Source organism: Crocuta crocuta, unplaced genomic scaffold, assembly GCF_008692635.1.
Source record: "Crocuta crocuta isolate KB4526 unplaced genomic scaffold, BGI_CrCroc_1.0 scaffold21, whole genome shotgun sequence".
Lineage (NCBI taxonomy): Eukaryota > Metazoa > Chordata > Mammalia > Carnivora > Hyaenidae > Crocuta > Crocuta crocuta.
The window spans coordinates 3,372,959-3,389,899 of NW_027527938.1; the positions used below are offsets into that span (position 1 = coordinate 3,372,959).

The 16,941-nt window shown below is 35.2% G+C and overlaps 1 protein-coding gene across 3 annotated transcripts in view; it reads right to left on the reverse strand.

Moving 5' to 3' along the window:
• ZBBX (zinc finger B-box domain containing) overlaps nt 1-16,941 on the reverse strand; it is a 117,155-nt gene that overhangs the window by 46,915 nt on the left and 53,299 nt on the right. For all 3 annotated transcript variants that reach the window (XM_077752237.1, XM_077752238.1, XM_077752236.1), the window contains exons 9-10: nt 7,073-7,231; nt 523-697 (exon numbers count right to left, since the gene is read on the reverse strand). In XM_077752237.1, the coding sequence (XP_077608363.1) occupies nt 523-697; nt 7,073-7,231 (334 nt within the window). The remainder of the gene's footprint in view (nt 1-522; nt 698-7,072; nt 7,232-16,941) is intronic.

Below are 16,941 nucleotides of genomic sequence, written 5' to 3' on the forward strand. Positions count from 1 at the left end.
GTACCTCAGTCACCCAACTTTCAATATCTAGAAAATAGGTGCAAAAATCATCAAGGAAAAATAAAAACAAAAAATCTCCCTTCAAAAACAAAAAAGATAAATTGTAAATGTATAGTGATCCTTGAAATATATTTTTTCAAGACAGATATAAAAATTATTTACTTCTCTATCTCACAGATCCTAGTTCTATATATAATTACAGCTCCATAAGGGAATGGTTGTCCTGACAAGACTTTCTTCCAGGAGTCAGGGAGCTGAGAGCATCCAGTTCCCCCTTCATCTGGCAGTCTGAATTTACATAGGAAACAAACACAAATCTCCCCAGTGCTCAGGTCAGGGTTCCAGAAATATTAAACCACTAACCTCTGGTTGTATAGTGAATACTCCTTTAAGGAGTTTTATCAAACTGTTATCCTAATTCCAATAGTTTTTGAACACTGCAGTTATATTCACAGAGAATGGAGAGAGATAAAACAAACTCAGCTTTATTTTATAACATTCATTTTATAAAAACATCTGTACCTGCTTTTGCCGCACGTAAGTTCTGTTTCTCGTTGTCATCATGGTGTCCGGTTCTCCACTGATTTAAAGCTTCCTGAAAGGACTGGGCAGAAGCTTCTTCATCAAATGACCCTTCACACAAGAGCCTGTCTCTTGGATTTGAACCTTCTGCTCTTTCTGTGGTCGGAATTTCTACCTAAACCAATTAAAAGTCCATCTAAGTGTGCTTTACTAAATTTTCCGTATCTTAAAAAACAGGCAGCATTAATTATAGGCATTTTGAATCATACATTACTTTTAAACTTAAAAATGGAATGTTTTTAATTTGTACTTATGTAAAAGCTTTACTGCTTTCTTTAAAACCATATCAGCAATTATAAATGGTCTCTTCAACAATTATTAAAACTACAGCTTCCAACTGAGGATTTATCATCATGTCATTTACCAGTGTTCTCCCTGGAAGGCGGCAATAGCCATGAATCTAATTCCCCTGCTCCTCCAATCTGCTCCCTGCAATCTCCCCACAGGAGAGAGAGCAGTTGTTTTCACATGTCAATCTGATCATGCCACTCCTATGTTCAAAACCTTCCAATGACTCTATGAAACTCTGTGAAACTTCCTACTAGGACCTAGAGGACCCTACAGACCTCATAACCACTGTTTTTGTTTTGTTTTGTTTTATTTTGTTTTTGTTTTTGTTTTTTTTTTTTTCTTCAATTCCCACTTCATTCCACTGGGCTCCAACCAAATTTATATTCTTGCAGCTCTAGGAACTCATGAAGCACAATCCACTTGAAAGCCCCACCCCAGTCATATCCAACACGTGGAATGACACTTCATATTTTCACCTAGCCATGCACTCATTTCAGCTGGTCTCTGTTCAGCTGTCCAAGTAGCTACTCTCCCAGTAGGTGATGACCCTACAAATATAGTCCCTTTGTCCCCAATTTGCTATTCCCTTATCTGCTATATTTTTCTCCCAATAACATCTCTGTGTAAATTTACTCTCTCTTTATATATACTTATTGTCTGTCTCTTCCCATTAGAATGTCATGAGATCCAATCCTTTGTCTTTTTCCTCAGTACCAACAGCAGTGCCTGGAACAAAGTAGGTGGCTTATTAAAAGTCAGTTGAGAGTGAAATAAGTCAGGCAGAGAAGGACAGATACCATATGTTTGCACGTATAGGTGGGTTAGGAGGAACTTAACGGAGGACCATGGGGGAGAAGAAGGGGAAAAAATAGTTGGGGTGAGGGAGGCAAACCATGAGAGACTCTTGAATGCTGAGAACAAACTGAGCGCTGATGGGGGTGGGGGGGAGGGGAAGGGGGGGTGATGGGTATGGAGGAGGGCACTTGTGATGATGAGCACTGGGTGTTATATGGAAACCAACTTGACAATCAACTATTTAAGAAAAAATAAATAAATAAATAAAAATAAAAGCCATTTGAATAAATGAACAAACTAATTAATATATATGAACCATTATGTGCTTCTAAGCATAATGATGAGAAAATGATGAATTCAGTACAAAATATAGATCCACTGTGAACACAGAAGAAATAAAGGTAGCATTTGGCAGTTAACCAGTGATTCAGAGAAAACAGCCAAATTAGGAAAATAAAGCCAAATGAAGTCCACACCAAGGCTGAATTAGCAATGTGAATTTACCTACACTGATCAAATTGCTAAATCTCCATTGTGTACCTTCTAGATGCAAAAGTAGAATCCTCTATGTTCACCCCTTAATTGCAAAATAAACAGTCAGACTGTTAGAGTATAATTGGGAAAAGGGCATTAAATATGTGTCCAAAATCTTAAATATTAACAAAAAGCATCTGGGAACCTGAAGATGCTGTGCCAGCTGCAGGCCACAGTAACACGGGTTAAAAAGTTCACAATAGCAACAGGTGCTAGAAACAGGCTATTGAATTCAGATAAACATGATTGCTGTGGGCAGAGGTGGCAGAGACAGTATTCCAGAGACAGGGAATGGTATATATCTTAAAACATGGAGTCAAACAGCATAGTGACATGGAACTGTCAGTAGTTGGCACTGCCAGAGTAAAAAGTAGGATATGAGAAAATATAAAGTGCAAAATATAATCTGGGGCTGATCATAAAGGTTCCTGCTACCATACAGAGGAATTTAGACTTGGACATAATGAAAACGCAAAGCCACAGAAGAGTCTTACACAGTAGTGTCGCAGAAAGAGAAATTAAGGACGAGTGAGTTTAGATTCAAGGTAACCTGTTAAAATGTTACAGCGAATTGGTAATATCTATCAACATTACAAATGTATGGCCCTCTTCAACTAGGAATTTCAGGATTTTATCATATCGATACACACACAGAGACACATATATATGTAAAACAATATTTCTGAAAATTATTCTTTATCCTATAGTTTGTACTGGCAAAAAACAATCCAAATAGCAAAAATGTTGGTCATTGGAAATTGTAAATTTTAAATTAAAATTTTAAAATTTAAATTTTAAGATTTTACAGTCATTTACTATCTAACAAATGGGGTGTTTCATAATCACTATAGAGAATGAGAAGGCTATAGAATGTACTTATATAAATATCAAACCTATATTGTTAAGTGTAAAAAGTAAATTTTCAGAGCAGCATGTAACATATTAATAGTTTTTAAAGTTTTTTAAAAATATTTTTATTTATTTCTAGGAGAGAGAGAGAGAGAGATAGCGTGAGCAGGGGAGGGTCAGAGAGAGAGGGAGACACAGACTCTGAAATAGGCTCCAGGCTCTGAGCTGGCAGTCAGCACAGAGCCCGACGTGGGGCTTGAACCCACGAACCGCAAGATCATGACCTAAGCAAAAGTCGGACACTTAACTGACTAAGCCACCCAGGCGCCCCCATATTAATATTTTTGGAAAGAAATACATACAAACAAAATTGGAATAATTATTGAGTTCTAGAAAGGTAAAGAATTAAATCCATTTTCCATGTTACAAGCCTATTGCACTTGGAATAGAAATGAGGATAGAAGTGACCAAATATTCAAGAGAGTTTTCAGATGGTAGACTACATGAGACATAGTAATCAACTGGATGTGCAGAGGAAGAAGAGAAAGGACTATAGAAGATAACAGCTCTTGGCTCACATGGAAAGCTAGAAGATAGGCTGCCACCAATGGTGACATCTATAGAGGCTTAGGAGGAGAGGTAAATTTAGTTTGAAAATAATGAATTTTAGGGGCACCTGGGTGGCTCAGTCAGTTAAGTTTCCAACTTAGGTTCAGGTCATGATCTTGTAGTTCGTGGGTTCAAGCCTGAATTAGACTCTGCTGACAGCTCAGAGCCTGGAACCTGCTTCCAATCCTGTGTCTCCCTCTCTCTACTCCCCTGCCCTGCTTGTGCTCTGTCTCTCTCTCTCAAAAAGAAATTTTAAAAAATTAAAAAAAAAGAAAATATTGAATTTAGAAGTAGGTGAGAATCCAGTAACCAACATGTGTGTGTATGTATGTGTGCTGCACTAATGAAGAAACCCTGAAATCTCAGTGCTTACTACAAAATGGCTTAAATATGCAGTGACTCCAGGAAGTCTCCAGGGAAGCTCCTTTCCAACCAATGAATTGGAGATATAAGACATTTTCATCTTACAGTTAAGCCTTTTGAATACTTGGGTTCCTCACAGTGGTGGCAGGATAAGAAAAGTCAGAGGATTGGACATTGGCTTTTATTTTTTTAAATGTTTTATTTATTTTTGAGAGAGAGAGAGAAAAACAGCGTGAGCAGGGGAGGGTCAGAGAGAGAGGGAGACACAGAATCTGAACTAGCCATCAGCACAGAGCCTGACGCTGGGCTCGAACCCACAAACTGTGTGATCATGACCTGAACCGAAGTCAGATGCTTAACCGACTGAGCCACCCAAGTACCCCGGACATTGGCTTTTAAATGTTTGAGCCCAGCACTGCCATATGCCACTTCCACTCAGAGCCCAACATGGCTCTGCCCAATTCTGAAGGGACTATGATATTTGAAAGAGCATATGAAATTCACTGCTATGTATTCATTATCCTTCTAAGCCATGTGATATTCCCGCAAGATATGTTTTAATATCCCCACTTTCTAGATGAAAGAACACATTTTAACAAACCCATGCAGTGCTTTTGATGCTTGTTGTAGCTAGAGAACCACTGCTCTTCGGCCCAGACGGGTATTGAGCACATGAAGGGGTTATCTCTTCAGTGTGAGCACTGCGACCAGCTGCACACCCAAGGGTTGATAGGAGTGACATCCAACCAGGAATACTCACATCACAATTACTGAGCAGTTGTTAAAACCATGCCTCTGGACCCACCCAAAAACAGGCTGACCTCGGTCATATCTGTTTCTTTAATGTTCTTCCAGCCAATTCTAATGTACACTATTAGATGAAATCATTGAATTAACAGCTTTTAAGTTGGGACAAGAAGTGGAGGGTCTATATAGAATATATATACAGTCACCTCTGGGGACAAGAGGTAGCATTTCTTGTAGGGATTAAAAGCACAGCAAAGGAGTGAGCTTTCTCACAGAACTAGAAACTCAGTTCCTCTCTGCCTCTGTCATCTATTATATTGGGTAATAATAATGGAAAACTTATATGATTATTGTGATTATTGGATAAAATTAAAAGACTAAGCACAATGACTAGTGCAAGGTGTTTAACAAATCTTAGCTGTTCATTTATCACTATTTTTACTGATAAGATAAATCAGATAAAATGGCAGGCAGGAAGGAGAAACCCCTAAAACCAGACTCTGTGTAGTGGTTAAAAGCAAGATATTTGGAGTCACAGGGGCGCCTGGGTGGCTTAGTCGGTTAAGCATCCGACTTTCGCTTAGGTCATGATCTCGCGGTTTGTGGGTTCAAGCCCCGCGTTGGGCTCTGTGCTGACTGCCGGCTCAGAGCCTGGAGCCTGTTTCAGAGTCTGTGACTCTCTCTCTCTCTGACCCTCCCCTGCTCACATTCGCTCTCTCTCTCTCTCTCTGTCTCCTAGAAATAAATAAAACATTAAAAATTAAAGAAAAAAAAAAGATATTTGGAGTCACAAAGCCTGGACTTAAATCTAAGTTCCACTATCAATGGAACTTAGGCAATGTAAAAAAACTGATCTTTGTCACTGTTTTCTCATCTGATGAAAAAAGAGAAAAATTAAGAAAGGACAATGAGAGAGAATACATGGGGGGCACCTGGGTGGCTCAGTCAGTTAATCATCTGAAATCAACTCAGTTCATAATCTCACAGTTCATGGGTTCGAGCTCCATATTGGGTTCTGTGGTGACAGCTCAGAGCCTGGAGCCTGCATTACATTCTGCGTCTCCTTCTCTCTCTGTCCCTCCCCTGTTTGCACTCTGTCTCTCTCTCTCAAAAATAAACATTAAAAAATTTAAAAGAGAGAGAATACATGTAAAATATATAGGACAGTGCCTGGTACACAGTCCTCAACACATTACTGTTATAATAATGAAGCCATAATTCGTTCTGTTATTCTTCACAATCACTTTGGACAGGTCTACTAGAAAGTGAAATCAGTGTAAAAACACTGACTTCAAACACAGTTTCTTTGCTGGAGAGAGGTCCTACTAGCATAAAACATGCTTTCTTTTATGTTCTGTAGGCATGGGGTATAACTCAACAAACTGAAGTTCAAGCCTGACTTTATCACTAAGTAACAAGTTGTGTGACTTCCACCAAGTTTCTCAGTATTTCTGAAGTACAGTGGAAAGAAAGGTGAGTGGTATCTACAAGAAAGAGGATTATTACATAGATTAAGGTTTGGGGAAGCTTGTTTCTCACTAAAGAATCAATACAACAAGTCTAATATAAAATATAGACAGACATCAGCTGATGAAAGCTTACCAAGTATATCACGGGATCAGTAGCCAATCTGAATAATGACTAAGAATTTAGTATATATCCAATTTTAAATAAGTGTAAATTGTCTGTCACCTAAAACTTGACAAGGTTTTGCATTTTTAGTCTCTCTGAAGTCCCAACTACAATAAAATTGTTATATTGCATTGTTTTTTTAATATGTTTCTCCCAAATATTCATTCATTTCCTGATATGGTAGAACTCCCCAGAAAGCAACATGATCAAAGAATCACTCATAAAAAAAAAAAATTACCATTCAGTAGAATCAAAGTAATCTCCTTAAAAGGATTTTTACAGGGGCACCTGGGTGGCTTAGTCGGTTAAGCATCCGACTTTGGTTCAGGTCATGATCTCACGGTTTGTGGGTTCAAGCCCCCCCTCCATGTCGGGTTCTGTGCTGGCAGCTCAGAACCTGGAGCCTGTTTCAGATTCTGTGTCTCCCTCTCTCTCTGCTCCTCCCCTGCTCATGTTCTGTCTCTGTCTCAAAAATAAACTATAAAATTTTTTTTAAAAAGGATTTTTACAGTCAAGATATTTTTGATTCATAAAAAGAAACATATTCAAACATTAAATAACAATGTGGTAAAATAATCTGCAAAACTCTACAGCTCTAGCTAAGTCTATGAATGCCAGTCTCCATGATCACGTATGACAGAAAATGTCTACTATATTTTCCTTAGCTTACCTCAGAATTGCTCCCCTGCAGAAGAGGAGATTTGGGTTCATGCTGACTTGTACTCATCTCTTTTGTAGAATGAGTCTCCTCTTTGTGTTTATCTGGATTAATATCCTTGATAAACCGATGGGCAACGTCCAATACATTGGATAGTATTTGAGATTTTGTCTGTTAAAAAAGGAGTAGAATATGACTTAAAAGACTAGTATGTCAGCCTATGTAACTTAGATACATTAAATCATATTTTTATTATTCTTGGATTAGTATAATTCAATACATTTTATTTATATTTCAAAATAAAAATTAACATTTATATCAACCAATATAGTAGTGATAACTTCCATCTACTGAGGGGCTAGTTTGTGCTCTTACTATCCTAAGGACCTTAAAAACATGTCACTTAATCCTCAGGTCAACTCTAAAGCATAACTATTTTTGTCCCTGTTTTAAAGGTAAAGAAAAGCTCTGATGATTTAAATAACTTAGGCCTGGTCACATGGTGAGTGGGTGGCAGAGCTGGGAAATGACCCCAGGTGTGTATAATTCTAATGACTCACAGCCTTTCCACTATGTCAACCCCAAATAGATAGATGTGTCATTTTGTGCACAACATAGCTAAAGAACTAAATATAGCTAATCTAGTAGGAGTCTGAATAAGCAGTAATGAGCAACCCTTGTTGATAAAACATCTTTAGAAAGTATTAACTATTCAGAAGTGCACGTCAGGAAGTGCCTCTACCTATAGGTTCCCTGGTAAATTCCAAGTTGTTCCTCATATGTTTGCTCATGAGTTTCAATGACCAAAGAAGCCTTTCCTCCTCTACCATTTCTTTATGTGGCAAACTCCTACTTCTGGATTCATCCCAAGTTATTCCCAAGATCCAGGAAATTTTCCTTGCTCTGCTACCTCTGGTTGTGTGCGATGCCCATCCTCTGTACCCTCTTCATACCCAAAATAGATCTCTACCAGCTCATAGAATATTGATTTTACATCACCTTTTGGTATTTATCTATTACATCATACCACATAAGTTTATAGAAGAAAATAATTGTGTTTTATTAAATCTTTCTATGGATATCATGGTGCTTGGCATATACAGTAAAAATGAGGTGGTAGAGGGAGGGAGAGGAATAATTGCAGAATAAAATATATAATTAAGTAAAAGATTAAAAAACACTTTCCACATGCTTTCAGAGTAACTGAAAAGGAACAGGCAATTCTTGGAAAGACCCTAGTCTCTGACCCTAGTCTCCTATCAGCAACTACCCTGGTCTGCCCAAGGATGCTGCAGGATTCTAGATCCCACCTAGGCTTGAACCAAACTGCCAGGGTGAGGCTCTCTGAATACCTGGTATTAGAAAATCAAGCAATAGGTCTTACTCTGTTAGCAAATGTCCTCAAGACAGAGAATAACTTCAGCAGGGATTTGAAATAATTATTTTGTACCTTCCCATGGAAATATTCCTATTTTTAAATATTCATCTAGTTACCTGTTTAAATAACTAAGATTACACTGAAGCTTTCTAGTTATGACCTTTGTAGATCTGTTAAACTTCAGTGCAATCTCATTCTAGAATAAATCAGTGAAGATAAAATTAATTGTATTTCACACTGAATTAATGAATTATATATGAAAAATGACTAACGTGGGGATGCTGGGTTGCTCAGACAATTAGGCATCTAACTCTTGATTTCGGCTCAGGTCATGATCTCACCATTTGTGAGATCGACCCCCGCACTGGACTCTGTAACTGACAGCAAGGAGCCTGCTTGAGATTCTCTTTCCCCTCTCCATCGGTCTCTCTGCCACTTGCTTGTATATGCATGCAGTCTCTCTCTCTCTCTCTCTCTCTCTCTCTCAAAATAAATAAACATTAAAAAAAGAAAATGACTAATGTGATCTATGATTGATATATATGTAAATACATATATGCACAAATACCTGTGGTATTTGCTCCAAATTGTCCCAACGATCATCACAAAGTCTATATAGGTCTATATAATCCTTATTTTCAACAGAAATTCAAGACAATGGTAATCCTTTACCCTTCCAGAAATATCTGTATTTTAACACATTTTTTTAAAAGGAGTAATCCAAGATAAGCCTGATTTCAAATTCCCTAGAATAGAGATCTATTGATTTCAAAGATGATTAGGATGTCTAGTTTTCATTTTATACATTTTTAAAAGTAGTAAATAGTACTAATTTTACATAAAATTATCAAGACATAATTATTTTAAAATATATTAACATAAACAAGATTATTCCTGTCCTAAAATGAATCTTGCTACCAATGTTTCAATTAATTGCTATAACATTTTTAGGCAGGATATTAAGGGACTCTGAAATGGCACACACACACAAAAAGATTTCATTTTCAAATTTGCTTCTAAAAAATAAGATTAAAATCATGGATAATTAATAAAATGAAGTCCTACAATTGAATATCTTAAAGTTCTGTTAATTTGTTATAAACAAAATGCCAACAAATGGGGATTTTCTTTCTTAGACCATCTTACATTTAAATATTACTTTTCTCAGTCATTAGAGTGTATATGTCATTTTTCTTATTCTTAAAATAAACATGCAAAGAAAGGGAATAGATATTATGATCCATATTACATAGACAAGGAAATTCAAGCTCTTAAAACTTACCCGAAACCAAATGGATACAATATATTGGAGCTTGAGTTAGAACCAAGGTCTTCCTCCAGCCTAATTCCTTCTCCCTACTAAATTACACTAACACAAATAATGTGTTTTACTTTTGAAGTCCTGAGACTTACAATATATTAATTTTTATCTCAATAGATATGAACATTTTTCCTTCCTTTAAAAAAAAACCCTCTAATTCCAGGGGCACCGAGGTAGCTCAGTTGGTTGGGCAACTTTGGCCCAGTTCATGATCTCACAGTTTCTAAGTTTGAGCCCTGAGTCAGGTTCTGTGCTGACAGCCAAGAGCCTGAAGCCTGCTTTGGATTCTGTGTCTTCCTCTCTCTCACTACCGCTTGCTGTCTCTGTCTCTCTCCAAAACAAATGAATCATTAAAAAATTTTAATGTAAAACAACCTATAAACCTATACATAGTTGTTTATGCAAGTATTAGATTGTTTTTAGTTTTTGTTTCTAACTTATTCTGCTTGTTTATTTTCATGTTTTGCTAAGCACTAGCAAATTGAAGGCAGAAATAGAGATTCTTCTTTACTTGTGGGGAGGCATGTGAACTTTGCAAAAAACAAAACATATGAACAACAAAATTAAAAGTACTCTTTAAGAGTAGAATTATAGGACAAACTTAAAACATCTAGCTCTTAAGTTAAAAGGTATGAAAGTTAAAAAAATCATTAAGATTAGAAATTTACCACCATGCTATAACATACTATTTTACAATACTTATAACTACCTAGGTATGTGAAAAATATATCATAGATATGTTAATTATTTGCAACTTCCTTTTGCCTAGATCCAGTCTCCCATACTTACTCCAGAGAAGAATCTACAACTAAATACTAGACACACCTCTCCACAAACACAAGTTCTCTCCCTTGAACCTGGGTGGAACTCTGCAATGGTTTAACAGAATGTGAGAAGTAGTAATGAATTTCATTTCCAGAGGCAAGGTAGTAAGAAACTATGCCTTTTACTTTTCAGAAAGCTTTGTAAATGGATGTGCAGTGACATTGGAAGTAACACATCTAACTAAGATGGTGGCACTACATAGTAAAGTCCCCAAATCAAGAGTGAAGGGAGGTTTAAAATCAGATGTCCTAGGAACATCCATGTTGAATTCTGTGTGAGTAAAATTAAACTTTTACTCTTTTAAACCACTGAAATTTGGTTCTTCTACTTCAGCAAGCATTACCCTTAATATGTAGCTTCATGTTTGGAAATTACTCCTAAATCAATATTCTGTTTCAGCTAGAGGGAAGGAAGGAAGGAAGGAAGGAAGGAAGGGAGGGAGGGAGGGAGGGAGGGAGGAAGGAAGGAAAGGGAGGGAGGGAGGAAGGAAGGAGAGGGAAAGAGAAAAAGTTTTAAAGGTGTTTCCTATTTAAAAACACACATAAATATTTTATTTCTATGTTTTGCTAAAGTTTTCCTCTCCATTTGGAAAAGCTAGCTTTCCTATTGTAATTCTATTTATCATTTTAGGTCCAGACCAAATGTTATCCAGTTCCAATGTATATCAATGGCATTATTTAAAAAATAGCTCAGAAGGGCAAATTATTTAACCTCTCTGAAATGAGTTTTCTTCTTCAAGTAACTGCAGCAAAATTTATATATTTTCTATGTGCCCTTATAATTCCTTCCACACATCAGTACTAGAACTTTGTTCCTCAGTGTGTAATCTATATATCAGCAGCATCACCATCAACTGGAAACTTGTTGAAAATACAAAATCTCAGGTACCATTCAGAATCACTGAATCAGAACTTGCAGTTTAATATGCAACTTGAATGCTCATTAAGGTTTAAGAATCATTGTGTCCTAATACTTACCACTCAGTTATGTTACAACTGGTTAAATACATCTGTCCTCCCTTTTGTGATTATGAATTCCTTGGCAGAGGGGACCAGGCCTTATTCTTCCTTATATACCATGCTTTATATCGCCTTCTTTCGACTCTCCTCCCTAAGGCCTTCACACTTTGCAACTAGAACATTGCTTGACACTGGTTAAGTACTTGAGAAATGTTGATTGAATCAAAATTTGCTGACTTACTGAGATAAAAATGACTAAAAATTCTATTTGAACATTCCTTCCATATACTCAAGCTTTCTAAGTCAATGTCAATACAGGCAAAATCAATGGCACTCTTAATAATAGCACAAAAGGGAAAAAATCATTTACCTCTCTATGCCTAAGCGTTCTGCACCTATAAAATGGAGACAATATCCACCTTGCAGAGCTATTGTGAAAAAATATACATCCTGTATGAAAATCACCTAAGAGAGTGATGACACAAAGTAGTGCATTCAAATGACTGCTACCATTTTATCTAGATCACAATACACTATTTCTCTGTAAGTAAAAGAAATAGTTCAAATATCCAGAAAACAATTTCTGCTCAATTCAATAGGCAGAAGTGGGACTTTATGACTATGGTGTAGTGAAGGGGTCAGTAAATAAGTCTATCCCCAAAAAACAAATGTTAAACTGGATAAAAAAAATTTTTAATTGCCTCAGAGCTCTGAAATCAACCAAAATCAAACAACAAGTTGAAAAGTATTTACTCAAGAAAAAACACTATGACAATTACTGAAGAATAGCAAGAATCTATGGCTTTTTTACATGGGTTTGCTCCTATCTTATATTTCCCTTCCCAAGTTGGTCGATGTTACTAGGGCCAGACTGGCCTTGCTGAACAGGGAACATGCTTGATTCCTGGAAGAGGGTAGAATCTTAAAGCGGTGTTAACAATGAGCTAGGAAATCTGGTTATAAGTGGACCTACAGCTCTGACAGCCTGAAGTGTTGGTCCCAGTTAGAGTGAGCAATGGACCAGTCGAACATTTAGTGGGATGATTCTGAAAATGAGAGAGCTACAGAAGGGCTGCTCAAGAAATGGAAATGATAAAGAAGAACCAAATGAAAATATTTAATTATGACCTAAGTAGATTAACAAAAGATTTGAAATGGAAGAAGAAAAATTCAATGTACTTGAAGAAAGATAGAGATCAATGATTTAATTTGAAAAGCAAAAAGTAAAAGATTAAAGAAAATGAAAAGACCCTTACAGACCTATGAGACAGCATCAATCATCCAATATATATTGAGTGAGTGTGTCAGGGGGAGAGAAGTGAGGAAAAATGTACATATGAAAAAATAATTGTCTCAAATGTCTCATATCTGATAAAAATTATTACCTTAAAAATCCAAGAAGCTTAACAAGTCCCAAGAAAGGTAAATATAAAGAGATCCATACCAAAACACATCATAACCAAATTATGGGCAGCCAAAGGTAAACATAAAAACTTGAAAGGAATGAGAAAAATTACTTATCACACTGAAGAGCACATAAATACGAATAAGAAACTGATTTTTGCATCTGAAGAAAATGAGAGAGCAAAAAGAAGTAGAATGATACAAAGTGCTGAAAGGAAAAAACTACGAAAAATTATTTTATATTCAGGAAAGCTGTCCTTCAAAAACGAAAGCAAACATAAAGACATTCACAAATAGGCAAAGTACGAGATAATTCATTACAAGCAGATGTGCCTTACAAGAAGTACTAAAGAAAGGTTTTAAGGCTGAAAGGTATTAAATCCAACAGAAGAAAGACAGATCCCCAGAAACGTAAATATATGGGTAAATATAAAAGGTATTTAAATATTTCCCTTTTCCTCTTCTTAACCTCTTTTAAATGCATAAAGTTACATACAGTAGTAACTTTGACACTTTACTGTGGATTTATACCATTAACATATAATATATAACCCACACAAAGAATTGGAGAGAAAATAGAGCTACAAAGAGAGCCAGGTTACAATATTTTACCACAGTTAGTATTAACATGAAGTAAAGTGTTAAAGATGTATAGTGTAATACTCAGAACAGCCACTAGATATATAAATACATGCATACACATGCGCACATGCAAACACACACACACACACACACAAAGTATTTTCAATGGCACAATAAAAACATCTTTAGGGGCACCTGGGTGGCTCAGTCAGTTAAGCATCTGACTTCAGCTCAGGTCATGATCTTGCAGTCTGTGAGTCCAAGCCCTGCATCGAGCTCTGTGCTGACAGCCCAGAGCCTGGAGCCTGCTTCAGATTCTATGTATCCCTCTCTCTCTCTCTGCCCCTCCCCCACTTGTACTCTGTCTCTCAAAAATAAATAAACATTAAAAAAATTTTTTAAAAGATCTTTAACACAAAAGAAAGTAGTAAGAGAAAAAGTAACAAAAGAGACAAAGGCATACAAAAAACAAATAGCAACATGGAAGATGTAAATCCAGTCACATCATTAATTATATTAAATGTGAATGGACTAAACACACTAGTAGAAAACAAAATTGTCAGATTTGGCAGGAAAAAAGTAAGACCCAACTATATGCCATTGATAAGAGCCTGACTTTAGATTCAAAGGCAAATAATTTAAAAATAAAAAGATGGAAAATATATACTTTGAAATTAAGAACCATAAGAAAGCTGGAGAGGCTATATTAATAAAACAAAAAATACAATAGGACAAAGAGGGATATTTTATAATAATAAAAGCCAATTAAACAGGAAGCTATCCTTATATTTATGATCGAATATATCTACAATAATTATGTATGTAACAACAGGGCTCCAAAATACATAAATAGCAGATACACCTAAAAATAGAAAAATCTAGTTAAAAAGTCCAATTAGAAACTTCAACCTCCTCCTCCGAAATTAATAAAACAGCTAGACAGAAAATCACTAAAGATATAAAAAACTTGAATACCACCATGAGCTAATTTAACCTAAGAGACAGTTAAAGAACCCTTGACTTCACAACATCAGAATATGATTCTTTTCAGGTTCATATGGGACATTTTAGGATAGACCAGTATTAATAAATTCATAAGAACTGAAATCATAGAAAGTATGTTTTCTGATCCCAACAACAAAAAAATTAGAAATTAGCAACAAATAATTTTGGGAAATCACAAAATAGTTAGAAATTGAACAACTTGCGTCTAAATAACCTTTCAAGAAAGAATAAACTACAAGAGATATCAGAAAATAACCTTGAAAAAAAAAGAATTTTGAATTGATTTGAAATTAAACATATCAAAATATATAATATACAGTTAAAGCAGTGGTTAATGTGAAATTTATAGCTTCAAATGCTTGTTTTGGAAAGGAGGAAGGTCTAAAAATCAATAATCTAGTCTAATCCTCACTCAAGAAAGTAGGGGAAGAAATGAAAGAAAAAAAGTCCAAAAGTAGGTAGGAATCAGAAAATAAAGATCAGAATAAATGAAATATAACAAAATTGAAAACACATCAATAAAACTAAAATTGAGTTTGTTAAAAAGAATTGAAAATGTATAAACCTTGAGCAAAACTGGCCTAGAAAAAAGAACAGTAAAATAAGAATTAACAAAATCAATAATCGAAGAAAGAATATTATTCCAGACCTACAAAAGTTAGAGGATTATAAAGGAATCTAAAAAAGTTATGCCAACAAATTAGACAGATAGACTGCATAAATTCAATTAAAAACACAAAACACCAAAACTGGCTCACTAAATAATAGGAAATCAGAATTGAATAAGGTAAGGAAATTAACAATTTAAAATCTTCCTATGAAAGAAAAATCCCAGACTCAGATTGTTTCAGTGGTAAAGTTTATCCAGTATTTAAGGGAGAAATTATACCAATCTAACACATACACTTTCAAGAAAAAAGAGGAAGAAATACTTCTAAACTCATTTTATGAGGCCAATACAATCCCATTTCAAAGTAGACAACCACATTCCAGGAAGACAAAACTACAGACTATTTTCTATATGAACATAGATGCAAAGCTCCTTCACAAGGTATTAGCAAATCTGATCCAGGAATACCTAAGTTATGAATCATGACCAAGTGAAATTGTATCCAGCAATGCAATCTTAACACCTAAAACTCAAGTCTTGTAAAAACCATATCAATAAAAGAAAAAAACAAAACAACATGATAAATGTTGGGACAATAAAAGCAGGGGGAAAAAGAGGAAAATACAAAGAGACTTCCTCTCCCTGGAAAGAGCATCTATGAAAAACCTATAGCTAACATCACAATTCATGGAAAAGACTAAATGTTTTCCCCTTAATCATGAACAAGTCCAGGATGTGAACACCTGCCACTTGCATTTAACATTGCTCTGGTTGCTTTGGCTAAAATAAAAATAAAAGAAAAAATAAATAAATAAAAACTTCTAGATTAAAAAGGAAGAAGTAAAACTATTTTTACATGTAGAGAATATGAATTTGTCATATGTAGGTATCCTAAGGTATCAAAAAGAAGCTACTACAATAAGCGAGTTTATCAAGGTCACAAGATTCAAGGCCAATATTAAAAAATCAATTTTATTTATGTATACTGGCAATGAACAACCCAAAAATAAAATTAAGAAAAAGGATTACACACAGTAATATCAAAAAGAATAAAATACTTATGAAAACACTTAACAAAAAATGTATATGATTTTAATAATAAAAATGAGAGAAATTAAATAAGATCTAAATAAATGGACTAAAATGATGTTATAGACTGAAAGACTCAATGTGTTAGACTGAATATGTTAAAGACTCAATATTGTAAACATGGTAATTTTCTCCAAATCAATCTGTATACTACGCAAAATCATTAACAAAATCCCATCAGGATATTTCTTTTTTCACAATTGATAAGCTTACCCTATTATGTATATGGACACAATGAGATGTCATCTTATACCCATTAGGATAGCTACTATCAATAGAAAACAAAGGATAACAAGTGTTAATTGTAAGCATGTGGAGAAATTAGAACTCTTGTGCACTATTAATGGGATTGTAAAATGGTTTAGTTGCTGTAAAAAAATGAAATTTCCTCAAAAGATAAAAATGGACTTAACATATCTACTAAATCCATTTCTAGGTACATATTCAAAATAATGTACAGTGGGGTCTCAAAAAAGTGTCTGCATCCACATGCTCATAGAAGAACTCTTCACAGTAGCCAAGAAGTAGAAACAATGCAAGTGTCCATCAATACATGAATACATAAACAAAATACATAATACAAGATACAAAATGAATACACACACAAAATGAAATATTACTCAGTCTTAAAGAAAAATAAGAAAAAGTGTGACACATGCCACAGTGTAAATGAACTTTGAGGCAATTATGCTAAATAAGTCAGACACC